We start from the raw sequence: 26,108 nt of genomic DNA, 5'->3' as shown, positions 1-26,108 counted from the left end.
GATAAACTGCAGCTAGCAATGTGGATTAAATGTGTTAACCCATTCAGCTGTGAAGCTCTCAAGTACACAGCTGACTCCTTTAACTCAGGAGAGCCTGTTATTTGTCACGCCAGCCTTTGTGGACGGCCGCGGTGTGTTGTTTCAGCTGGGCTGTTGCGTCAATGTGGGCTCCTCTGCCTGGGTGCCCGAGGACCTTCAGGTGCTGGAGGGTTAATACCTACGGATAACAGGGATCGCTCTGGCCTGCAGACACATAACAGCACTCCTCCCTCCAGTGCTCTCATGCTGGGGTGGACTGAACACCAGCAAATGGCAGCCTGTGAAGCAGCTTTTACCACTTCAGATTTCCATCGACTCCTCAGCAAAAATCACCTGGAACTCATCAGTGCAGAGAAGCAGAGGACTTCTCGGAAAATTGAACTGGAAATGCCCTCTCAGACTCCCGTTCTCACACTCTTCATGGAAATCTAAACACGAAACACTGCTCACACTCTCTCTCCCTCTATTTCACACTCACTGTATCATCTGATAACTCGGTATGAACGTCATATCGACTCACGTAGAGTTGTGGAAACTCTACTTTATTGCTGAGATCTATCCGCCTCTGTGTGGTGGATAAAAGCTGGAGACCAAATCAAATAATAGCTGCTTTTCCTTATTCAGCCACTCTGTACCTCCATTGTTACTACGGCTTGCAGGTAGTAATTGTGCAACCTGGAATAACACACTTGAATGCCTTTACTAATGCAGGATATGCAACAGCAGCATTTTCCACTCCTGGACAACATGAGAAGCTCATTTATAAACTCTCTGAGTGAAGCGTGGGCTGACGAGGCACTAAGGGTTTTGTGTCTGCTCCACAGGGCTCAGCGTTCAGCACACAGACTCCAGACTCATACAACCTCTTCCTCACCAGTGCCGTCACTGATGCAGTGAAGATTTGGGATCTTCGCACTCTTCGGTTAGTAGTAACGTAGCTTCTGTTATTGGTTATTGTTAAGTTGATGCCTGGAGGGAACGAGTAGTGAATTTTGAATGTTTTGAAATGTTCCTGGAATGTCTCCATATCCTGGAGCAAAACTGTGAAAACAGCTTGGATCATGGGTCTCCATCTTCTGGCAGTGAAGGACTTTACCAGCAACTAGCCACACATGCTAACACTTGGCTGTCACCTCCGGCGTGGTTCCTGCTGTGACTGCAGCGTCTCCATTGTATTGCTTCTGTACTGTAAAACGGTAGAGGAATTGTCTGAGTGTGCAGCTCAGCAGGGGCCGTCCTCGCTGTCACTGTTGCAGCTGAGGCTGAATTGTTTTACGCATCAAACGACAAAATGACTGGTTTCACTCTCAGAATTTGATCCATTTGGTCTGACAACCTTTGGAAAGTGTAGGAGAGCTGCTTAATGAAATGTGGTGTAACGTCCAGGAATGGCGCCACAGACTCAACTTCATCTTGTGTGATATACAGCGAGATCGAGCCGGCGTGGGTGAACGTAACAGGTTCAGTGAGAACTCCAGTGTAGCAAACATTCATGACCGTAGAAATATGATGGTGCACTACAACGCCCACCAAAGGCAACAACCCACCCCCACCCAAACCTTCAACTACACGTGTTTATTCCCACAAGTATTAAGAATATTACCTTTTCTTCAAGACAATGATGAAGAACCCTTCAGGTCCAGATCTGGTTCACTCTCATTCCTGATGTTCCTCTGGTTAAAAAAGATGATGAAAATCATGGATAATCCTGATCAAAACCAAACCACGTGACCTCCTCAGTGGAGGGAATTAGAACGCTGCTTCAGTACTTTCACTCTTTGATATTTGGACACTTCTGTGATTTTGCCTTCGGGATCGACGCACTGAAATACGAGTAATTGCTGGAACAGTCACGGTTCAGCGTTAACAAGTGTGCGGGAACATTCTTCACGACTTTCATTAAACATTAGTGAGTTGTTCCTAATTTTAGCCATAACTTCTGTCTGTATATTGATGAGAGCATCTGACCTCCCATCAGGTGGGCCGCCAGTGTGGCTGGGAGCAGTTCATCTTTTGATAAATCAAATCAGGTACACCGTTACTTTAGAATCCCTATGCACTTGTTTGCAGGGTCTGACATGATCCTTGCTGGAGTGACGACCTGACTGCTCATGGAATCGTGTTTTTTTTATAGGCAGGTACGTAATCCACCTTTCCCAGTGTTGGCTAGAAGCAGGGTTCCTACTGCAGGCTCTCTCTGATCAAACAGGACTGAAAGAACACACTTCCACTCAGTGGGAAGCTGGGAAACTTGATCACAATTGTATTTGCTCTGCGACCGGAGAAGCTGCAGGACTTCTTGCTGCTTCCTCTTCAGACAGCAGCACAAACATGTATGTTGCTCTTGAATACCATCTCAGGCACCTTCAAGCAGACGACTGCATTCAGTGACTGAGGCTGGAAATACAGTTTCATTCACACTAATCCCAGGTTGTGTGTGTGGGATTCAGCCTCCTTCAGTCACATCATCAGGTCCACACACACCCAGGAACCCAGGCCATCTCTACCCGTGCTGCCGTCGCAGGTCCAGACATTAATGCACACATCTGGAGGGTTTCCACTCAGACACTTCTGCTTTTACAAGTGCAGTCTAAATGATCAAATATTTACGATACCATTCAAAGTGGCAAGCCGGTTGGAAATAGATTAGCGAGTTGAGAGACGTCGCCCTCCTCTACCTGCTCTCCATCTCCTCCGTGTCTCCCGTTTGAACACCAGCTGACAGTGACTTGACATGTTGTGACTGATGTCCTCTGCTGCCAGAGATCCTGCTTCCATCTGTTGGCCTTTTTTTCTGGAAATGGAAGCATGCTTCCTGTGCTTCTGGATCAGCACTACGGATGTGCCGATCCGGGCCTCGGTATCGGCCCGATACTGGACCAACTCGCTGGATCAGATGTCAGAAATGCAAGTAAATATGATCTGCCCCATTCAACCAAATTCTTGTGTGACTGCCCAAGTCAACGTTGAGCAACACGTCGGATCGTGCTGAAACAGAGAAGAGTTAGTGGAGAGTCATTGTTCACCGTCACCGTCCACCTGTGTTACCTGTTCTGTCCTCTCAGGCCTCCTTCTGACTGCACACAAATCAGGTTTTTTCTCTCTCAACTCCGATTGTTTATGTCTACATTGTAAGTGCCAAGATGAGCTGTGTCGCCGTTACCAGTCACTGTCAAGACAGTCCAGGCTTTTGGCTGGACCTGCTCAGCCTTGTGACCAGCAGCCAGCAGGACTTTGTGAGGTCCGTCTCTGGAGGCTGCGTGGGCAGCTGGTGCCGCCAGCTGGCCCGGACAACACACTGGAACTAGAATTATACCGTCTGGTGGCTGTACTCCTCCTCCACCGGGCAAGTGGCGGCTTACATCCATGTCACAGCCGGGAGGGAATTGAAACCGTGTTGAAAAATGTCGGTGCAGAATTACAATGTCACAGTGAAGTTGACTTTTGACCATTTTGTAGTAAAATGTCTTCACATCATCATGTTGTCTTTTTAGGTGAATGTGCAAAACTGTGTCTTGACCAGCATTTAAAGTTTTTATGAGCAATAAATGCTCAGTTTTTGTCTCGTTTGACAGAAATCTTGTTCACCAGAATAGCAGGCAGGTGAGTCACGTGGACCTGTACGGGAGACCACCACAACTAGCTCCACTCGTTCTAGATGCCAAGTGGACATTTGTGCTAAAATTTGCAGACGTTCCCTCCAGGCCTTCCTGGGATGTTTCATATTCACAAGTGTGGGACAGACAGACAGACAGACAGTCAGACAGGCTAGAAGCTGGAATCCTGAAGGCGGCAGCTGTCCGTGTGTCGCCATCCACCCACCTTGTTCAGGGTGCACTAACTGACTGGAACGGGCTCCATCCATTCGCCAGTGAATATGACCTACTTTTAGCTTGGTTGACGACATTAGCATGTGAACATCTAGAGCCTGTCAAGGCTCCGCTCTGCCAACATGTGGCATGATAAAGACTTTTCATGCTGGTGCAAACCAAATAAAACAGCACAGCAGTTGCACGAGGGAGCCGTTCGTCATCGCCGACCTTCTCTCTTCTCCGTTTAGCTTGAGTCACACTCAGTTCCTCATCCTCAGCTGATTCTCGTGAGGCGTGGAAAGCCTGCAGGAGAGCGTTTTGTTTCACTTCAGGCGGTTTACTATTAAACCAGGCATTTCCACTTTTCCTCCTTAAAATGAGACAGCAGACCAATGAAAGTCTAAACCCAAAAATACGACTCCTCCGCCTTCACGTTGTAATGCTTGTGTGCATCTGGCACACACAGGGTTAATTTAACCACTGAACCAGACGGCCAGAAATAACTGGCCTTGATCAGATCCCACAGGGGAAGAATTACATTCAGAGGTTTTTCTCACTTCCCTCCTCAGGTGCGTCCGGCGCTACGAGAACCATCTCAACCGCTGCCATCCGTGTTCTGCTGCCATTTCGCCGTGTGGTCAATTCCTCGCCTCTGGCTCTGAGGACAACTGTGTATGTTGCAAATACTTTGTGTGTGTGTGTGTGTGTGTGTGTGTGTGTGTGTGTGTGTGCGTGCGTGCGTGCGTGTGTGTGTGTGTGTGTGTGTGTGCGTGTGTGTGTGTGTGTGTGCGTGCGCACACTGAGACGACACATGCTTCAACTTGTATGGGTATGTACATCTCAGGAACTGCTTGACTCACTGCTCCTCCAACATGGATGAGAGCAGCTGTCATCAAATAACTGACTTAAAGACATTCACTCTTCAAACAGAAACCATAAAATATTGGTATATTTTTGATTTGGTCCTCATCCCACCCACTTTTTTGGAGTGTTTGTACTGTAAGACATCAGGCCACCACCAGGGGGCGATTCAGTCGTCAGCTACCACTACCAGGGTTCCTACAACTGCTGCAGTCCCTTGAATTATCCTCCGGTTACGTTCATTGTGAATCTCTGGGTCAGGAACACATTTTGACACTTTGTTGGGTTTATTTTCAAGCCTCCATCGACTCCTGAAGGTTGGTTTGAGATGAAGCTCAGAACTGTGAGTTTGAATAACGATGAATCTGTGATTGACATGGAGTGGGAATGATGATGGAAGAACATGAAGATATATCTATATCTATATATATAGATATAGATATGTTTGTGTGTGTGTATGTGTGTATAGCAGCGTATCTTCATCAGTGTCACTTCCATTTAAGACAGGGGTGTCCAAACCTTTTTCACTGTGGTCCACATACAAGAAAATATACAAACAGACGGGCCACACACTGGAGGTGATAGTGTATTAAAGTTAGTAAAATCAGTTGTCGGTTAATTATGCTTGATAATTGAAGAGACTTGAAGAAAAGAAAAAACACAGCTTTCCACAATGTTTTTTCATTTATTTTCTTTGGAAAAGGGTTGGCAGCTCCTCTCAAAGCTCAGACTGCTCCTGAGTCAGTCTGGTGATGCCCTCACAGCACTGAAGAAGGGGGGAGGGATGAGGACGTGTCAGGCCTGCTATGCTAATAGGTTATTGGGCTTATTAGCACACCAACTAACGTTTGTTAGCAAATGTTATCGACTTGAATTAATGAGTACGAATTTATTAGATACTAAGGCTTATTAACATATGAATTATTAATTAATTGACCCTCCCCCTCTGACGCAGCTACTTCACACATTCCTCGTGCAAATCCGGCTGCTGACTGGCCGGCAGAAGTAAAGACAAGCAAACAACGGCGTTTCAGGTGTCCAAGTGTCTGAAGCGGGCAGCTGAAGCACCATTTCAGCCTCTTCCTCTGCCGAAAAATCCCTTCCTGGCCATCTTTTCTCGCTCTGCCGCGTTCACGGCTTCAACGACGACAGCGCTGCTTTACGCAGCCAAGCTAACTTGATGCACGCCGGTGCGCAAGCCTCCTGTTGGTGCCCGTGAAACCTGATCCTCTCATACTCAGTACCGTTTTTTTCGTCTGTTTATTGGCTAAAAGAATATCTACCTCATATTCTGAAATAATCTCATAGGCTGGTGTCAAGTGTCAATCAAGTGATGCATGGTCCGCTCTGTAAGCTGGGGTCTGGTTGGGGTTTCAGCCCTGCGGCTCAACAAGCCAGGCCCTGATTGGCTCAGCCTGCTGTTGACGTGTTCAGCAGACCGTCACCGAGACTGAGAAGGAGTGTCGTGGAGATCAGAGCAACACTGGCTGCTAGCTACAGGGAGGGAGAGGGGGACGTTAGCATGGCGACCGAGGAGTGGAGTGGTGCCAGCACTCCAGCGACACACTGAAGATGAGAGTTCAGCAGGGGTACTGTTAAGTCTACTTCTTGGGAGTCTTACGGATTAAGTTCATGCCGATAGTTTGAAGGTGATGACGTTGGGAGCACGAAGTTAGTATGTGAGTGTTGCTTGCCGGTTGCCTAGCAACATTTTAACTCAACTCCGGCTACAAGTCACTTTATTCATCGTGATTGGGTGTTTCTCAGTCGTTACACCACCAGGTTTCGAATGAGGTACAACATGATCGGATTACGACGTTGTTTACGTGCTGTACCGCCACCGGTACAGTGCTGCTGAAGAGGTTAAAGTCAAGTTCCATGTGTGGGCCATGTTCCATTATATTTTTAGAGTATGCTGCGGGCCAATTAAAATCTGCCTGCGGGCCGCAGTTGGCCCGCAGGCCGTAGTTTGGACACCCCTGATTTAAGGTGAGGGTGTTTGTGCTGGACTCTGACATCTTTGATTGGACTGAGCTTTTTTCCACAGACAGATTCAGCGTTCATGTTGAAGCCCAAGTGTTTAATTGCTTTTCCAGACTCAGTGCCTTAAACTTTGCTTTCAAGACCTTTTCGGAAGACTGCCCCCCTCCTCTTCTGGTGTACGTGCGTGTTGCACGTTGAAAGCAGTGGAATTATGTATGTACGCGGCTGGTTATTCAGCGAGGAACTGACATTTGAGAGCGTCTTTGTCAAGATTTGACATTTCCAGCATTTCTTGGAAATTGGGGGAGTGAACGGTAGTGAGATACACTGTGTTTATTTATAGCTGCCCGGAGACTTCCATAAGCCAGACACATTTGTACTTGTCCTCGTGTTTCAGAAGGCAGCCTGGAAAAAAAGAACCTGAGTAATCTAAAAATACTCCCTTAACTCATATTACACATTTTCAGAAAGACCTACTGCCAATTGGAGTATTATTACAGGATGATTGGAAACATAGTTGAAAACTGTATTTTTCTCCTTATTTGAGGTCCCCTCTCGCATCGGTGGCACGTAAAACATCGATCAGTAGATTCCTGCTCTGCACCTTAGCAACATCCAAGCTGTTGTGTGATATTTGAAAATTCTTGAAAAGAATCACTTCAGCTACCCGAGGCCCGGTCAGTCGGCACACGAGTCATCCGCCCAGCCAGGCGAGGCTCCGTCCGCGGCCCGTCTGACAGAGTTGACACGCAATACGAAGCAGCTGCAGGAATCTGATGAGTCGTCGTCTGGTAACAAACTTCCTCACATCTGGTTTAGCAGCTCGCAGCTCTGAAGCAACTGACAGGAGTGAGAAGGAGATAACACACATCCTCTCATTGAGTGTGTGTGTGTGTGGGGGGGGGGGGGTGTCACCACTAACTCAGGCTGATTAGGATCGTTACAACATGTCCCTTGATTGTTATTCTCAGTCTTACTGAAACGTCACAGCATTTGGGTTTTCAGTTGGACGATGTGGTCTGACATGATCCTGGTTTACATCAGGGAGTGTCTGATCCAGTAGCTCCATGTCTTCCATGACAGACTTCACCTGTGATGGGTTTAACAGGCAGATAAACCCAGCGGACCTGATGCAGGTTCTTGTCCTACAGCGGCTCAGCACAGCACTTTTGTTCACTGAGTCCATCTCCCTCCTCGCAGGCCTACGTGTATGACATCCGGAGCAGCAGCTTCCTCCACAAACTGGAAAAACACTCTGAGACAGTGCTCAGTGTGGCCTTCAACCCCGCTACACCCGAGGTAGGAACCTGCCTCTCCAACTGGTCTGGGTCTGGGGTCTGGGCCTGGGCCAGTACACCACAAATTGTCCACTAGTTCAGTATTTTGTTTTCTGTCTCAGGTATTTAAGGCATGAAAGAAAAGTGTCTGAAAGTCAGGATAAGAGGTCAGAGCCGTGTAGGTCGGAGGTCATGTCGTGTCCTCTGAGAAACAACCTTTTCTGAGGGTTTATTCCAGCAGATGAATCTTCTTGACCAACAATGTTGTAGCATACAAAAATGTGGGATTGTTATATTAAGTTTTGCATTGAGTGTTTTGTGGATGAACAAATACTGGTTCACTATTCTGGGGCCTCGTCTGTGTGGTGTGATGACACAATAACTTATGTGTTTAAAAGTGATACACAACCCATTTCATAAACTAGCAGGTTACACCAGAGTCATCTCCTCAGGCCGAGGTCACGTAGCTGGGCTCCATCAGGCTGGGTCCAGAACCTCCACCAGAAACCTGAGGAGGATCTGATATGAGAGAGAGAACACAAGTCTAAACTCCAAATGATTTTGTCTGTGTTGGGTTCTGGTGTGTGGAACACGACAGCTACGCTCATGCTGCCCACAAGACAAGCACCTGGTAAATTATTCTGCTTGTACCAAAGGACTCGAGGGACTTGTCTGTGAATGTCCTCAATCACTCACTGGCTGGAACCACGTCAGTGGTCCAGTCACATGACTTCAGCTTATTTAAGCGTTTCCAAACTAAGAAGTTTGGTTTTATATTCCCTATCAACCAAAACCTGGTACTGAGAGAACCACTGAGAAACACAATGCAACACAACAGAAATGCAGTTTACCTCAGTGGTCCTGTTTTCATGACCCTTGGAAGCCACAGCTGAAATTTGCTGCCCTGTAACTTATTGTCCATCGTCCCCAGAGAGAGACAAGAGGACGAGACACTTCACTAGGCAGCTGAGACCCAGGCTAGTTAGCTTAGCACAATGACCAGTAGTGGAAGGGAGACGTTGGTGTGCTTCTTTAAGATGTCAACTTGCACTAACGGCCTGTCGGGCTGCACCGCCTTGTGATTGCTTGTGCTGGTCAGTCACAGAAAAGATGGTCCATGTCCTGCTACTGCTGTCCTGCTACTGCTGTCCTCCTACTGTTGTCCTCCTACTGTTGTCGTGCTACTGCTGTCCTCCTACTGCTGTAATCCTACTGCTGTCCTCCTACTGTTGTCCTCCTACTGTTGTCGTGCTACTGCTGTCCTCCTACTGCTGTAATCCTACTGCTGTCCTCCTACTGCTGTCCTCCGACTGTTGTCCTCCTACTGCTGTCCTCCTACTGCTGTAATCCTACTGCTGTCCTCCTACTGTTGTCGTGCTACTGCTGTCCTCCTACTGCTGTAATCCTACTGCTGTCCTCCGACTGTTGTCCTCCTACTACTGTCCTCCTACTGCTGTAATCCTACTGCTGTCCTCCTACTGCTGTCCTCCACTGTTGTCCTCCTACTGCTGTAATCCTACTGCTGTGATCGTACTGTTGTCTTCCTACTGCTGTAATCTTACTGCTGTCCTCTTACTGATGTCCTCCACTGTTGTCCTCCTACTGCTGTCCTCCACTGTTGTCCTCCTACTGCTGTAATCCTACTGTTGTCCTCCTACTGCTGTCCTCCTACTGCTGTCCTCCACTGTTGTCCTCCTACTGCTGTCCTCCTACTGCTGTCCTCCTACTGCTGTAATCCTACTGCTGTAATCCTACTGCTGTCCTCCTACTGCTGTCCTCCACTGTTGTCCTCCTACTGCTGTAATCCTACTGTTGTCCTCCTACTGTTGTCCTCCACTGTTGTCCTCCTACTGCTGTCCTCCACTGTTGTCCTCCTACTGCTGTAATCCTACTGTTGTCCTCCTACTGCTGTCCTCCTACTGCTGTAATCCTACTGCTGTCCTCCTACTGCTGTAATCCTACTGCTGTCCTCCTACTGCTGTAATCCTACTGCTGTCCTCCTACTGTTGTCCCTCTACTGCTGTCCTCCACTGTTGTCCTCCTACTGCTGTAATCCTACTGCTGTAATCCTACTTCTGTCCTCCTACTGCTGTCCTCCTACTGCTGTAATCCTACTTCTGTCCTCCTACTGCTGTCCTCCACTGTTGTCCTCCTACTGCTGCAATCCTTCTGCTGTCCTCCTACTGTTGTCCTCCACTGTTGTCCTCCTACTGCTGTCCTCCTACTGCTGTAATCCTACTGTTGTCCTCCTACTGCTTTAATCCTACTGCTGTCCTCCTACTGTTGTCCTCCACTGTTGTCCTCCTACTGCTGTCCTCCTACTGCTGTAATCCTACTGTTGTCCTCCTACTGCTTTAATCCTACTGCTGTCCTCCTACTGTTGTCCTCCACTGTTGTCCTCCTACTGCTGTCCTCCTACTGCTGTAATCCTACTGTTGTCCTCCTACTGTTGTCCTCCACTGTTGTCCTCCTACTGCTGTCCTCCAACTGCTGTCCTCCTACTGCTGTCCTCCTTCTGCATTAATCCTACTGCTGTCCTCCTACTGCTGTCCTCCTACTGCTGTCCTCCTACTGCTGTAATCCTACTGCTGTCCTCCTACTGCTGTAATCCTACTGTTGTCCTCCTACTGCTGTAATCCTACTGTTGTCCCCCAACTGTTGTCCTCCTACTGCTGTCCTCCTACTGCTGTCCTCCTACTGCTGTAATCCTACTGTTGTCCTCCTACTGCTGTAATCCTACTGCTGTCCCCCAACTGTTGTCCTCCTACTGCTGTCCTCCTACTGCTGTCCTCCTACTGCTGTAATCCTACTGTTGTCCCCCAACTGTTGTCCTCCTACTGCTGTCCTCCTACTGCTGTAATCCTACTGTTGTCCCCCAACTGTTGTCCTCCTACTGCTGTCCTCCTACTGCTGTCCTCCTACTGCTGTAATCCTACTGTTGTCCTCCTACTGCTGTAATCCTACTGCTGTCCCCCAACTGTTGTCCTCCTACTGCTGTCCTCCTACTGCTGTCCTCCTACTGCTGTAATCCTACTGTTGTCCCCCAACTGTTGTCCTCCTACTGCTGTCCTCCTACTGCTGTCCTCCTACTGCTGTAATCCTACTGCTGTCCTCCTATTGCTGTAATCCTACTTCTGTCCTCCTACTGCTGTCCTCCACTGTTGTCCTCCTACTGCTGCAATCCTTCTGCTGTCCTCCTACTGTTGTCCTCCACTGTTGTCCTCCTACTGCTGTCCTCCTACTGCTGTAATCCTACTGTTGTCCTCCTACTGCTTTAATCCTACTGCTGTCCTCCTACTGTTGTCCTCCACTGTTGTCCTCCTACTGCTGTCCTCCTACTGCTGTAATCCTACTGTTGTCCTCCTACTGCTTTAATCCTACTGCTGTCCTCCTACTGTTGTCCTCCACTGTTGTCCTCCTACTGCTGTCCTCCTACTGCTGTAATCCTACTGTTGTCCTCCTACTGTTGTCCTCCACTGTTGTCCTCCTACTGCTGTCCTCCAACTGCTGTCCTCCTACTGCTGTCCTCCTTCTGCATTAATCCTACTGCTGTCCTCCTACTGCTGTCCTCCTACTGCTGTCCTCCTACTGCTGTAATCCTACTGCTGTCCTCCTACTGCTGTAATCCTACTGTTGTCCTCCTACTGCTGTAATCCTACTGTTGTCCCCCAACTGTTGTCCTCCTACTGCTGTCCTCCTACTGCTGTCCTCCTACTGCTGTAATCCTACTGTTGTCCTCCTACTGCTGTAATCCTACTGCTGTCCCCCAACTGTTGTCCTCCTACTGCTGTCCTCCTACTGCTGTCCTCCTACTGCTGTAATCCTACTGTTGTCCCCCAACTGTTGTCCTCCTACTGCTGTCCTCCTACTGCTGTCCTCCTACTGCTGTAATCCTACTGCTGTCCTCCTATTGCTGTAATCCTACTGCTGTCCTCCCACTGCTGTAATCCTACTGTTGTCCTCCACTGTTGTCCCTCTACTGCTGTCCTCCACTGTTGTCCTCCTACTGCTGTAATCCTACTGCTGTAATCCTACTTCTGTCCTCCTACTGCTGTCCTCCTACTGCTGTAATCCTACTGCTGTAATCCTACTTCTGTCCTCCTACTGCTGTCCTCCACTGTTGTCCTCCTACTGCTGCAATCCTTCTGCTGTCCTCCTACTGTTGTCCTCCACTGTTGTCCTCCTACTGCTGTCCTCCTACTGCTGTCCTCCTACTGCTGTAATCCTACTGTTGTCCTCCTACTGCTTTAATCCTACTGCTGTCCTCCTACTGTTGTCCTCCACTGTTGTCCTCCTACTGCTGTCCTCCTACTGCTGTAATCCTACTGTTGTCCTCCTACTGCTTTAATCCTACTGCTGTCCTCCTACTGTTGTCCTCCACTGTTGTCCTCCTACTGCTGTCCTCCTACTGCTGTAATCCTACTGTTGTCCTCCTACTGTTGTCCTCCACTGTTGTCCTCCTACTGCTGTCCTCCAACTGCTGTCCTCCTACTGCTGTCCTCCTTCTGCATTAATCCTACTGCTGTCCTCCTACTGCTGTAATCCTACTGCTGTCCTCCTACTGCTGTAATCCTACTGTTGTCCTCCTACTGCTGTAATCCTACTGTTGTCCCCCAACTGTTGTCCTCCTACTGCTGTCCTCCTACTGCTGTAATCCTACTGCTGTCCTCCTACTGCTGTAATCCTACTGTTGTCCTCCTACTGCTGTAATCCTACTGCTGTCCCCCAACTGTTGTCCTCCTACTGCTGTCCTCCTACTGCTGTAATCCTACTGCTGTAATCCTACTGTTGTCCCCCAACTGTTGTCCTCCTACTGCTGTCCTCCTACTGCTGTCCTCCTACTGCTGTAATCCTACTGCTGTCCTCCTACTGCTGTAATCCTACTGTTGTCCTCCTACTGCTGTAATCCTACTGCTGTCCCCCAACTGCTGTCCTCCTACTGCTGTCCTCCTACTGCTGTCCTCCTACTGCTGTAATCCTACTGTTGTCCCCCAACTGTTGTCCTCCTACTGCTGTCCTCCTACTGCTGTCCTCCTACTGCTGTAATCCTACTGCTGTCCTCCTACTGCTGTAATCCTACTGCTGTCCTCCTACTGCTGTAATCCTACTGTTGTCCCCCAACTGTTGTCCTCCTACTGCTGTCCTCCTACTGCTGTCCTCCTACTGCTGTAATCCTACTGCTGTCCTCCTACTGCTGTAATCCTACTGTTGTCCCCCAACTGTTGTCCTCCTACTGCTGTCCTCCTACTGCTGTCCTCCTACTGCTGTAATCCTACTGCTGTCCTCCTACTGCTGTAATCCTACTGTTGTCCTCCTACTGCTGTAATCCTACTGTTGTCCCCCAACTGTTGTCCTCCTCCTGCTGTCGTTCTACATCTTTCTACTGGCTTCCGTCTACAGAGATCCTGCCCACCTCGTTCAGTGCTTTTGGAGCCACAAGAAAATAAGGAATTCAAGTGACACTGACATCACATCAATCAAATATTTGTGAGGAAAAAATCCATTTGGAAACATTTTCAGGGCTTTCTTTGGATGTGCTCAGAGCTTTGTTGATCTGCTAAATATTAGAATAAAAATGTAACATCCTGACCTCCTCTGGTGTCTCATGAGGCCGTCTGCCTGTCTGTTGGCATCCAGGCAGGTGTTTTAAATCTACACGTCCATCTGCGTAACTTCATTGAGTTTAAGTTTGCAGCTCAATGATACATTAAGATTTCTGAGCATGAGCATGGAAAGCTTGGTTCTGGGGCCATTTACTGGCTGAATTACAGCGATCTGCAGAGCTTGAAGATGCACCTCATCAGTCAGTAGCTGCTCACTCTCCTCCAGAACCTCCTCCAGAACCTCCTCCAGAACCTCTGCACATTTCCCTTGGTTGGAAAGAACTTGTGTCTACGGACAAAACCAACAGTTGCTGGTACTGTCGTGGGATTTTTCCTCATTGCAGGTGCCAGGTGAATAAGACCTGATTTAATCTTGTAACTAATACACTGGTTGTTGGACATCATAAACATGTCACCTTGCTGCGGTAGTTTTGCAAGTTGCTTCCAGATCTGGTAAGGTTTTTAAATTAGTGCTGAACAAATGATGCCGATCATCAAACTGATCCTGCGTTAACTGACCCAAGGCCCCCATCTGTGGGATGACTGCCTTTTATTCTCAGATTTGTGTCCAGGGCCATCTCATCCCTGGGAACCTGCTAGGACAAGACCAGATTAAAGGTATAAAATTCACAATTGTGTGAAAGGGTCCGAGGGCTCCAGAGGGTCTGCAGCTAAACACAGAGGCGTGAGAACACGCCGCCGCCGTCTCACCCGCTGAGCGGCTCCCAGCGGCTCTCCTCTGACGGCTCTGTGATTCTGACCACAGAAGATGTTTGAACCAGAGGAGCTCAGAGAGCCGTGACCAGGGTAGCTTCAGCAAACCGTCCTGGCCAGTGTTTGTCCAGCAGGGTAGAGGACCCACAGCTGGACTGAGCTGTTCCCCTCCCTCCATCCCTCCATCCAGCCTGCAACATTTCTTTCAGTAGTATTCTTGTTTGTCTTTCTTCTTCTGAGGCCTCTTTCATGAAGAAGAGGGGCACGTGTGTGTTCTACAGCTTTGGTTTTACCAAATTTTGCAGTATTGAATGAAAAAGAGCTGCAGGTTCGAATCTTGTTTTAATGTAGTAAAGAAGTCGTTATGCGTCCTCATCGGCAGTGAAGCAGACGGTCACAGGGAGGCAGACCAGTCCAGAGGCACGGCAGTTTTCCTCTCAGTGTCTCTTTAGCAACCCCGCAGTCATGAACACGACCGTAGGAGGCAGCGTCCTCCAGACAGGTCGAGGTGCCGTCACACTCGCGTAGCGTGTTCATCCCTGCATGTTTCTCCTGCTCTTCAGGGAAACAAAGATGCGTCATAATGCACTTCACTCTGAGATACTCGAGTTTTTCAGAATCATTCAGCACCCAAGACCAGCAACAAGGGATCCAGTTTAGACCAGATCGAAAACCCTCAGAGCTTCAGAGGATTTAGTTAACGGATCTTGGGTCACAGCAGACAAGAGCAGCAGCTTTGCTGTTGATGTGTGCAGAGCCAAAGGATCCCACTGATGTGGACGAGCCAATATGCCAGTGGAGCGTTGACCCACGAGCGCGTGACTCGGGTACCCTGAGGCTCTGATAACGTTGCTGTGAGGAGTTTGGTTCAGTCAAGCTGCAGCTGTACTTTTTGAACGGGGCCCCTGAATGCTCTCGATGGTCCCGTGGTTCCACACAGATCTGACGCCTCCCTGGCTGACGTTCCAGGCAACAAGTGTGTCACCCAACATCCTGGTATTTGGGACAGTCACACATATCTAATGATTCCAAGATGCTGTGGAGTTCAATAGAATTCCAAATCGTACACCTTTGACTCAGACTTCGACGTCCCCGATCAGTTACAGGAGCACTGTTTCTAATCTCAGTGAGCTCAACTGTATTTATACAGGAAGAACACTCAGGAACCAGAGAACGCCTTCAGAGGGTTAATCTTGTGCCGCTATGTGGAGCGTCTGGCTCAGCCTTGTGAAGCTGCTTCTTGTTAATCATCATTTGCTTGATTTAATATCTGTCTGTAACGGCTGCGTACATCTAAATCTTTAGGTTTGGTGTGCGTATGGCCAGAAGGAAAGACATGCAGATACAATAAATTTGAGATGTTCAAGCAGTTGTGGAAAATGGCTGGTCAGTGTCAGCGGGGATGAAGGCCACGTGACCCGATAATGATAAATTTGCTGTTTAGTCCTTTACAAGACTTTAGAAACAGAGTTCCAGTGAAAGTGCGCCGGCCTGGCAGCGTAGGCTCGTCTCAGTGCCAGATGTCCTCCATATTTACTGCTGTGGGAAGCGTCCGATGCTCGACTCAGACAGATAATGCAGTGCATATTTTCCACTCATTTTCCACTCATATTTTCCACCCTAATATTTAAAAGAGCATCAAGGCGGCAGATCTACCTCCACACTTCTCCTCCTCCAGCGTGTTGGTCTGCGTTCCTCTGCCTTTCACTCTCTTCACTCTGCTGTCTTGTAAACTGGTGGGATTTCCTTTCATACCTCCGTAAAGTTTTACAAGCTTCCCTGTGTTGAGCCTAAATGTGTGACCATAAACGTAGTCAAGCGAATATATTTGGTTGAAGTTATTTCATTTTTGGAACAGAGGCAATATTTTTTCTGCTGCAGTGACACACTATCGTCTTCTCTTTGTCGACTCTTTTTGGTGAGCTGAACTCAGCTCTGGTGCATCGGCCCAAACTGAGGCACGGCTGCAGCTACTCCCTCCAATGAGTTTTGGAATTTAAGAGCTTGAGTATCGCAGGTAAAGCAAAGAAAACAGTAGGAGCTGGAGGCCAACCGGCCGTCAGAGGAGGGAAACAGGTTACTGGGTCAGATGAGGGAAACCCACCCCATGGGGCTGGGCTCTGTTTGGGTTTCTCAGGTTTCTGCAGCGTGTCATCCGAAGCTGTTGATGGTTCCACATCAGCCGTAGCAAGATCCTCGTTGGGTCAGAGGTCAGGGCAGTGCTGCTTAAAAGTTCTTGGAGTGATGTTCATCCATGTACCTTATCATGGTGAAAAGAGCAGGATGATGTATGTAGATGTCAGCTTCCTAAACTATAAGGGAGCAGGCTGAGTGCGTCTCCGTTTGCTGCATTCATGGCCAAACAGAATATGTCGTACTTCTAAGTGTTGAGTCTTTAAACTAAGTGATCTGTGAGAAGAAGCAGAAGTGCAGGGTTTTTGTTTCCTTTTTAGAAGCTGCTGGTTCTCCTGGTCCTGGTTTCTGTGTCACATTAAATGAGAACAGAAATATAAACACATAATCAATCGATCAGTGTTAGTGTTCTTTGTACCATATACACATATATATATATATATATATATATATATAAAATCTTTTTACTCTTAACTGTCCCTTCCTGGTCAAACAGAGTTCAGGGAATACTTAACAAGGATGAGGTCGTTTTAGCCTCTTAATGAAAACTAGATCTTTGGTGACGATCCTTTTCCATGTTGACTTAAACGATCAAAGGGACTCGTGTTGCAAAAATGAACGAGTGTTGTAGTTAATCTCAGCCGCCAAAAATACACATGAAGGCTCCGTCCAGGGAAATCAAAGTTTCCTTTTATCAGCTAAAACTCGACTCAGAGTTAACAAGACTGAAATGTACTTTACCAGTCAACCAAACGAAAGCAGGATGGGAACTGAATGGGCGAGCCTACGATGGACGCGTAGAGCGACTGTGGAATGAACGCTGCCCGTCATCCTGCTGCACTGCAGGTGTGCATCTGCTTTCTTTCCCCCCTCAAAAACTCATATGATGAAAACATTGTGTTCATCCAAAGCCACCATCATTGTCAGTGTTGGTGAGGCTTGAGTCTGCAGGGAAAACGTCCCCGTTTCCACCAGACTAGCAACAACAAAGGCTCAGAGAGTGTGTTTCTCCTGGAACACCACAGTTGTTCTACGTTATCACCGCTGACTGGAACGTTACAGCCAGAACCGTCACATGACCAGCTGAACCAAGAGTTCTTGTCTTTGTGGGGACTTCTGAAGTGTCTACAATCTTTAAGAAGAAGCAGATGTGTTTGAAAACACATTTCTTTCGAAAACTGATGACAGTAAACTATAATAAGTCACTTTGCGACCCGCAACCCTCCGACTTGTCCCGTCAGCTTTTAGAGGCAAGCCTGTGTTTTTTGAAGTGGATGTGAGGATGCACAACCCACAATGAGAACTATTAGCTTCCATGTCAGTTGATGAAGGTCTTTGACCCGGTGCAGGCCCGGGCGGCTGGCTAACACCGGCCGGGGTCTCTGCAGCTGAGCATGTATGACTGTCCACCCCAGAGAGGAGAGCAGTGAGTGAATCGAGCCATTGGCTGTCTCATCTCCATGTGTCAGCGTTTATCATCCGTGCAGGCAGCTGGCGTCCCTCGAGGCTCTTTTACTGTATCCTTTTATTTGTGGCCATTTGGCATGTGAGAAAATTGCAAAGTCCTTTTTGGAGCATTTTTCTCTCCTTTTCTTGACCCCGGAGAGCAAAACGCTGTCTTCCTGGTGGCCAGACAGCAAACACAGAGGTGGACTCTGCTGCCGGCTCCAGAATGTCACATCAGAGTGAGAGTCAGACTGGGCTGAGACAGCTTCGCACAAATCACATGGCTGCTGTTCAACACAGCTGGGGCCGCAGTGAGCAGGAAGTCAGGAAACAGAGTTTGGGTCCAGGTGCAAACATCAAACCCTCTCAGGAATGGAAGTCAGTGTCCTCCCCGTCCAACAGCACCACACTACCGTCCTCACAGCGCCGCTCCACATGTGTCACTTTCAATCTTTCAAGCGATCTGCTTTTTACTGGTTCAGTTTGTCCAGTGATTTCAGTGACATTGTGCAGACAAATTGATTTGTCTTGCCTCTGATGCAATAAGGAGCCTGAATGCAGTCCCAGTGTTTCCTCTCTCTTCCAGCCGGTGCACTTTTTCACTTGGAAAGTCACCAAGCAGCTCCAGCTTTGTTCAAATGGCTCTGCAGTGATCGACCCCGGAGACACACTTGCCAGATGGCCTGTAGCTGACACTGAGCATTTTTGTTATTGATGAACATTGATAATGATACAGATATCTCTTTTGGCCTTAATCAAATGTGTGTTGCTCTTGTATATTACATGATGTTGACGTTATCTTGCATGGATTTCAATCCTCTAAAACAGCAAAGGAGCATAAGAGACATTTTTTCTGTCAAGTAGTTGTGTTGCTTCATTTTAGGCCATCAGAGAGCGAATCAGAGGAGCTGGTCAGGTTGGTCTGACGACCGCCGGCCATCCCAGGGTCAAGGCAGTGTTGCTTTTCCTTGAAATCTTCAGCTTGCGTAACATCCTTAGTTATTCCAAACTCCACTTGCCTAGCATCAGTGATCCAATGTCCAATCGACCCTGGAGGTTAGCGTGTACATACGGCCGTCTAGCAACCGAAGGGTCGCTGGTTCCACCCTCGACCCCGGTGACCATGTCCAAGTGTCCTTGAGCGAGAAACTGGACCCATAATTGCTCCTGATGAGGAGGCTGGCGCCTCGCATGGCAGCTTTCACCGTCAGTGTGTGAGTGAACGGGTGAATGAGACGACCCTGTCAAGCACTTGGAGTGCCGCGAAGGTAGAAAAGCGCGATATAAAATTGAGTCCATTTACCATTCCAGGGGCGTACGCCCTCACCTGCACGTCCCTGTAACCACCCAGCAGGATAGAAGATCACCTTGGCTGGTCACATGTCTGCTTAAATCTGACGCAAAACCAAAAATCAAGCTTGATGGCTCAGTGTCCTCATGCTGACACGGTCATTAGCACAATCTCATTTAACTGGTTGATTTGAATCAGCTGTGTTCGCGTTTCACTCAAATAGACCTAAAACACAACGATTGGGACAGCAGCCTCACTATGTCCCTGGAGATGTGGACCAAAGTCAAAGTCAAGGTTATTGGTGTCACTGACAGATACCGACTGGTCCTTAGTGGGTCAGGTGCCGGTGAGCCTGACTGAGGTGGAGCCGATGTGGTCTTCAGAGCCTGGTGAGATGCTTGTCATCCACATCATTGAGCTGAGTGGGATTGATTGATAGCGCTGCAGCCACGCGACCAGCTGAGTGGGTCGTGTTCCTGTGTGAGCCTATGTGTCCTCTACATCCATATTTGTCTGCTCAAGTCTTGTCACTCCTCACACGCTAGATTCTGCTCATCTTCCACTGGTAGTTCTGTTCTCAGACTGCTCCTCCGCCCATCCGTCATGCATGTCCTCCTTCCCTTCTCCCGATGTACCGTCCAGAACGTCCCAGTCAGTCGGGTTTTCTCTCTGTCCTACAAGTGATGAATGACATCCTTTGGGAGGGAAACGCATCGCTCCTCATCTTCAAAGCCCTACCAGACGGACTTTTTCTATCACCAAGAATTCCAATATTTGACTCAAGGGTTCACTGCTGAAAATCAAGCCCACATTGGATTCTTCATCATGTTTTATTCCTGCTTTGAACTATTGATTTGTGGGGCTTTTTCTGTGGTAGTGAGCCAGCGTGCCCAACAATAATTTAGATCATAAAATACGTGACGCACCAAATTCTTACTTTGATGGAGACTTTTATTTACTAATTGTTAAAACCAGGAATGTTGTAAAAGCAGATGCAGCTCACCTCATGTTTCTCTCAGATAGGCTGCAACGGTTAGTGGACGTTGTCGACAAAAATCGATAATAGCAATATGAATGAATTCCATCGTCGACTGTTGTTGCCACACGCGTTTTTCCAGCAGAGTGAGGCGTCTCTCTTGATTATCATCTCTGCCGAGAGTCGCTCATGCGCAGTAGCGTCTCTGTCTCTGAGCGGGAACATTCAGAAATGGCGGCGTCAACATCAGGTACGCGCACCAAAACTTCTAAAGTTTGGAGCATTTTAGCCTGGATACAGGGAATAAAAAGACTACTAGCAAAGGTTGCACAGCAGACCTTGGTGTCATGGCGGTGATGCAGGAACTTTTAAAGAAGCCCGTCGGGCAGCTGAAGGGAACGGAGTCTGACTCTCCTCTGTGAGACTCAAGTGACATTCAAGCAGGACGGTTTTTAGGACACATTGGACATTTTAGAAGTGGATTTTCGCTATAAAAGAGAGCTCTGGCGTGATGAGACTGTGCCTGACAAACGTGTTTTAAATTAATGAATTCAATAAAAGATGTGTTTTTCGGGCGGCCCGGTGGAGCAGTGGTCCTCACTGTGGCCCCCCAGCAAGAAGGTTGTGGGTGGAGCCCCGGCTGCAGCACGGGGTCTTTCTGTGTGAGTCTCCATGTTCTCCCTGTTCCTGCTGGGTTCTCTCTGGTACTCCAGCTTCCTCCACAGTCCAAAGACATCAATTGGGGACCAAGTTAATCCAGACTCTAAATTGACCGTAGGTATGAATGTGAGTGTGAATGGTTGTCTGTCTCTATGTGTTGGCCCTGCGATGGACTGGTGACCTGTCCAGGGTGAACCCCTCTCGCCCATTGACGCTGGGATAGGCTCCACCCCCCCCGCGACCCTTAATGTGTAGGAATAAGCGGAAGATGACTATGGATGGATTTTTCATTGAACCATCTTTCTTGTTTATTATCATTTGCCACATAATTAAATCAACTTCATACTAAATTTAAGAAAAAATTAATAATTATCCGATGAGTCGACTAATCGTTTCAATGGTCGGTGACTAGTCGACTGTTAAACTAGTGGTTAGTTGCAGCCCTACTCTCAGATTACCGTCAGATGATGACAGTGTGGAAAACAAAATATCAGATGCTCCTGGATGGTCGTTTCTTATCTTCATAAAGAGCTCAAGCTTTAGCCAAATAAGTGACTGTGACGTTCTAGTCTGACCCCTGCTCGGAGCCTACGGTGGATCAGTCCATGGCAAACTCTGACCTTTGACCCTGAACAGTCAGTCTTCATTAGCTCAGCTCACGTTAGCCTCAGTGAACAAAGGTTGAAGGTTGCAGAGGTGGAATGCATCAGATTTCAGATGTTTGTTGTGATTGTGAGACTCTTGAAATTGTTTGCACCTTTTTGACAATCTGTTCATTTCCACTGGAGCTCTGGAGCTGAATGTCTGGGCCAGCGCCGTTCTCCTGGCTTTGGATGGCACTCGTGAACAGATTGGCTAATGGAGCTGCCCTCTAACCCTGTTAATGACAGCAGCCTGAGAAGCAGGTCATAGTGGAAGGAGACTCCTCAAAGGTTGCTCTATGCTAGAAAACAGAACTCTCCAGCTGTCCTCGTCTCTCAATCAGTTGGTCTTTGGAAGATGACGTTGCTGAACAACACATGCAGGTGCCATCAGCTTTTCTTCACCACATTGTTTATTTGGTTGAAAATCAAGAGTGCTGTTGTGTTTTGAGTTGGGAACCATGGAGATGCTCCATTCCATCCCTGGAAACCCTCAATGTGTCTCCAGAGAGGGCAGAGGGGTCCCTGCCGTGGCCGAGCAGCTCCTGCAGTCGCAGCTCACCAGCGTCGCCCTCAGCCATCGGCAGCTTCCTTCCAATCTGGAAGCTGATTTCTGCAGCATCGAACAACTTTAGGACGCAGGAAAAAATGTTGGAGAATTGTTGTTCTAAATGTGTTTTTCATCACAAATAGTTCTTTTCCAATTTTCCTGCAGTTAGAATATTTTAAAAGATACTCATTACAACCACCTGGACATTTTTAAAGTCCCTATAAATGACATTGCTGCTCCCCAGCGGTCGGCACGTTCACCCCAGCCCCCTGAGAGCGCTGAGGGGATTTTGTAGGGTGGTTTTCATTGTGCAGACCTTGTAAGGCCAGTAAGGTGGGATGGTGTACAAATAACTAGAGAAGAGACCACAAACATCCCACTTCCTCAGGACTACCAGCAACGTGTTAACCCTTAACAGGAACCACAGCAGTGCCACATGGAGGTTTGACGTGTCAGTGGTTAGGAGATGAATGTCTTTAGAAATCGCTTTTTCTGTTTTGGTTAGGTTTCATCCCACTGGTCCAGTAGCAGATGGACACACAAACACACACACACACACACTTTTGTCTGAAGTTTTTGCTTGTAAACTCAGCTGTGATGTCACTGGAGACGCCACCACCGCCACCTCCTCCAATCACCTGATCCGACACAAAGATCATGGAGTCGAAGTGGACATGGAGCCAGTGACTCCTCATCTCATGATGGCTTCAACCACACACAGGCCAAGACTGCCGTGACTGAGACACAACACAGAAATAAACCGTCTTCACATATTTAACGTAGCGTGTAGCACTGACCGACCCTATCGCCTTTTATACATCCCATCATTTTGGTTTCCCAGATGATGTCCTCCACATCACGTGTGCTGGAAGATGAAGAGGAGCAGTTGTAAACAAGTGTCATGAATTGGGGTTGATAAACGCATGGATGCTGCCTTCTCAGACGCGAGGAATATGTGTTGTGAGCAGCTGTTGAGTGATGAGGTCATCCTCGCTCGCTCTCCTCTGCTCCTCTGGCCAATGGAAGGAAGCGTTAGCTCATCCCTCGCTAATAAATACAGCAAAGAGGTGGTGTGTGTGTGTTTACGTGTGGTTGAGTTGGGCGTGGGTTTATTGATGTGTGGATGCCTTTTTGATCCATAAATGGTGGACGCACAGTGACCAGCTTGGGCAGTGGCCTCCAGCCCCACTTCTGATTAAACAAGCTTATGTAACCAGGTTCAGGCGAGGCTGCTAAATGGCAGGTATGGAAAATCAAGAATCTAAATGGAAAACACGTGATGATCGTGACCTCTGTGATACTTGTTTTTCAGGGAGCAGGTGTGCTGTTATGCAACTTGGTCCTCTAGATAGTAAAAAAGAGATTGATGCGTGACTTTATGATCCATAAAATAAAAACTGGATCTTATTTTCTCTTTCTCTCATAGCTTTTGACTGGGACTCTGGACGGGAAGCTGGGACTCTTCCAGTCCACCAGTGGGGTCTGACAGTCTCAGGACAGCAGTGGTGCCGTGCTCGCATCTCTGACACGACTGCGTAACGACGACTGGCAGCTGCAGAGACCTGCCGTCTTCATCAGTCCCCTGGCAGCAGCTGGTTGCTGTGGGATTGTAATTTCCTTCACTAAGGAGGCTGCAGAGTTTTCAACCATCAGGTGGATGTTCCCCCAACCAGGTGGGGGGGGTGCAGGTTGGGCCATGAACACTATCTTTGGGGCAGGTTTGGGATCGCGCCACCTGGTGGCAGGAAATAATATGTTTTTTACACCTTGATGTCCTTCCAGTGGGTCGACCCAATCATCTTGTCAGAACTTGGTGATGGAGGTCATTGTGAAAACTGAGAGAGTGCCGTGGTGAGGGGCGGCCATGTGTGATGTTTGACCATATAATAGGAAACTGTAGTAACTGGACTTCACCTTGTCAGGTCTTTGATGGAGACACCTGCAGCTGAACTGCAGTCATAGTTCAGCTGGGTGGAGGTATGTGCTCTCTGAGTGACTTCTGCTTTTGTGTGTTATTTTACTTCTGTACTTCAAATTGCAAAAAGCAGCAACCAACATCAGGGAAAACTTTTCTGTAGCTGCGATGCTCTCCTCATATTCATCTCACAGGTACCAAGTGGTTACAAGTGGACGTATAACATCTCCCCATATTGCCTTTTAATATCGGAGTTCCACAAGGCAACGGTCTGGGCCCTTTAGTCTTTCTTCCTAATGTGTGTAACTATTCCAGTTGTCTTCTGTATGCCAATGAAACTGTAATTTTTCTGTCTGATCCAAACACTTGATGTCGTGAACACTCACCTGTCTTCTGATCGTCGTCATCTGGATACCTGCAAGTATCTTGATATTGCTTCTTTCTCACCTCACCACCTGGAATCGCATTCATAAGAAGCTCAAACAAAAATTCTGTCTGGTGGGATCAGATCACCCACCCCACAGGGGAAAACTGAACCGTAGCAAGACTATTCAATACCTAACCGTTACATCTTACTTTCCCATCCTAAAGAGCCACCTTCCTCCAGTACCTGCTGCTCTCCTTCATAGACAAGGAACACATTTGCTAAGCTGGAAAACTAAAATCTGAAATCAGATCCCATCTCACATCAGACACTTCTTCTAATGCACATTTTAAACACTATCTGATGAAAGGTCAAACCTGCATCCAAGGCCAATTTTAATGTGTAACCCTAATGTTTCATTGAACAAATTTTCTGCGTAATAAATACATGAAATGAAATGCAAAAAACGTCTTATCTTTCTTGAGTAATCCTCATGTGCATCATTTTGCTACTAGGGAGTTGAGAAACCGTGGATTTCAGAGGATTCATTTAACAGCAGCTAAACTCGCTAAAATTGTTTAAAAAAATCCCATCCTTTCAGAGCACAAATGTAGCTACAGTGTAAACGCCAGTGGCCCCGTTGTTTGTGAAACGGAAATGATAGAAGTGCAGTCGGGGGACCTTGTCAGAGCTGCAGAGTCGAGCAGACATGAATGCAGTGTGAGAGGAAGTGAAGTGACATTGACTGAAGATCATCGGCTGGATATGAAGGCAGGGCCACCACAGCGATGGCAGCACCAGAAATATATTTGACACCTCACCTTCCACTGCTACTGTGACATACACATCCACAGATAAGCTTTCACCGCTCCCCCAGACAGCTGAGGGCCGCTCCTCACGGCCCCCTCTCCCCTCCTATATTTGGTTTGATATCTGACTTTATGGATCGGGAGCTTAATGATACCAAGGCAGCTTACAGCCGCTCGCCAGCCCCAGCAAGGTCAGATGAAATAGTGTTTTGAAGTTGTGCGACATCCAGGTTTCCTATCACACCCCTGATGTTAAAAACTAAAGAAAACAGGGCTGAAGCTGATTTATTGAGCTGTACCTGCCATTCTCATACCGAGATAAGCTGCCAGTTTGTGTGTGTTAGTGCATTGTTTATGCCCCAAAGATAGGTATGAACTGGCAAGGCTGACTCCATCCTGTCAGGGTGAGCTTTAGTGTTCCTGCACGCGGCAGCGAAGACTTTCTCCTGGAACAAAACATCATAAATTGTCTTTGGAGTAAATTTATGTTGCCATGTTCTTTCTCAATTTTATTGTCCTGGAATGTGATATTGTGTGTTTTTAGGCCTTAGCTTCTTCCCTTGAATGAATCAGCCTTCTGCACCAAGAGTCAGTGAGCACACATTCTCAAAGCAAAATGATATATTGGTGACAGGCACATTCCCCGTCCGTGTGAGGTCATCATGGTGCACTCCCTCCACTGATCTCACCAGAAAAGAATGACGTGTTTGTACTGACATACAAAAGGCTTTAAGGAAGCGCCGCACCCATCACAATGGTCCAAAGTGTGGTCTCTTACATTTCAGCTTTCCCTTTGACAGATGGAACTGTGGCCTCAGTCCTGCAAAGTTCTTAGGGATCATACATTAAATACCAGTGGACAGTCAAGTTACAAGACGATAAAGTGTGGAACTGACAAGCTGCACGTCTGAGACGCTCCCTGTCAAGAGCTTGAGTCTCCCTGCCCTGCAGCCTGATCTGATCACAGGCCTGTACATTTGCCTGAATGAGAGACGACCAACATTCATCGTGGGCCATGGCAGTGTGACAAAACC

At 47.8% G+C, this 26,108-nt stretch overlaps 1 protein-coding gene across 3 annotated transcripts in view; it reads left to right on the top strand.

The window, feature by feature from the left end:
- wdr27 (WD repeat domain 27) overlaps nt 1-24,722 on the top strand; it is a 44,845-nt gene extending 20,123 nt beyond the window's left edge. For 2 of the 3 annotated variants that reach the window (XM_086181263.1, XM_086181262.1), the window contains exons 21-24: nt 864-961; nt 4,421-4,523; nt 7,896-7,994; nt 23,413-24,722. In XM_086181263.1, coding sequence (XP_086037389.1) covers nt 864-961; nt 4,421-4,523; nt 7,896-7,994; nt 23,413-23,472 — 360 coding nt within the window. In that variant the 3' untranslated portion in view covers nt 23,473-24,722. Of the gene's footprint in view, nt 1-863; nt 962-2,109; nt 2,178-4,420; nt 4,524-7,895; nt 7,995-23,412 lie in introns of those variants that run through there. The other variant, XR_015109598.1, reaches the window with a different exon arrangement.
- The last annotated feature ends 1,386 nt before the right edge of the window (nt 24,723-26,108 follow it).

The sequence above is a fragment of the Aulostomus chinensis genome, chromosome 16 (assembly GCF_037954235.1).
Source record: "Aulostomus chinensis isolate RoL2024-O1b breed Wild chromosome 16, RoL_Achi_v1.0, whole genome shotgun sequence".
NCBI lineage: Eukaryota > Metazoa > Chordata > Actinopteri > Syngnathiformes > Aulostomidae > Aulostomus > Aulostomus chinensis.
This window is presented reverse-complemented; position numbering and strand designations above follow the sequence as displayed.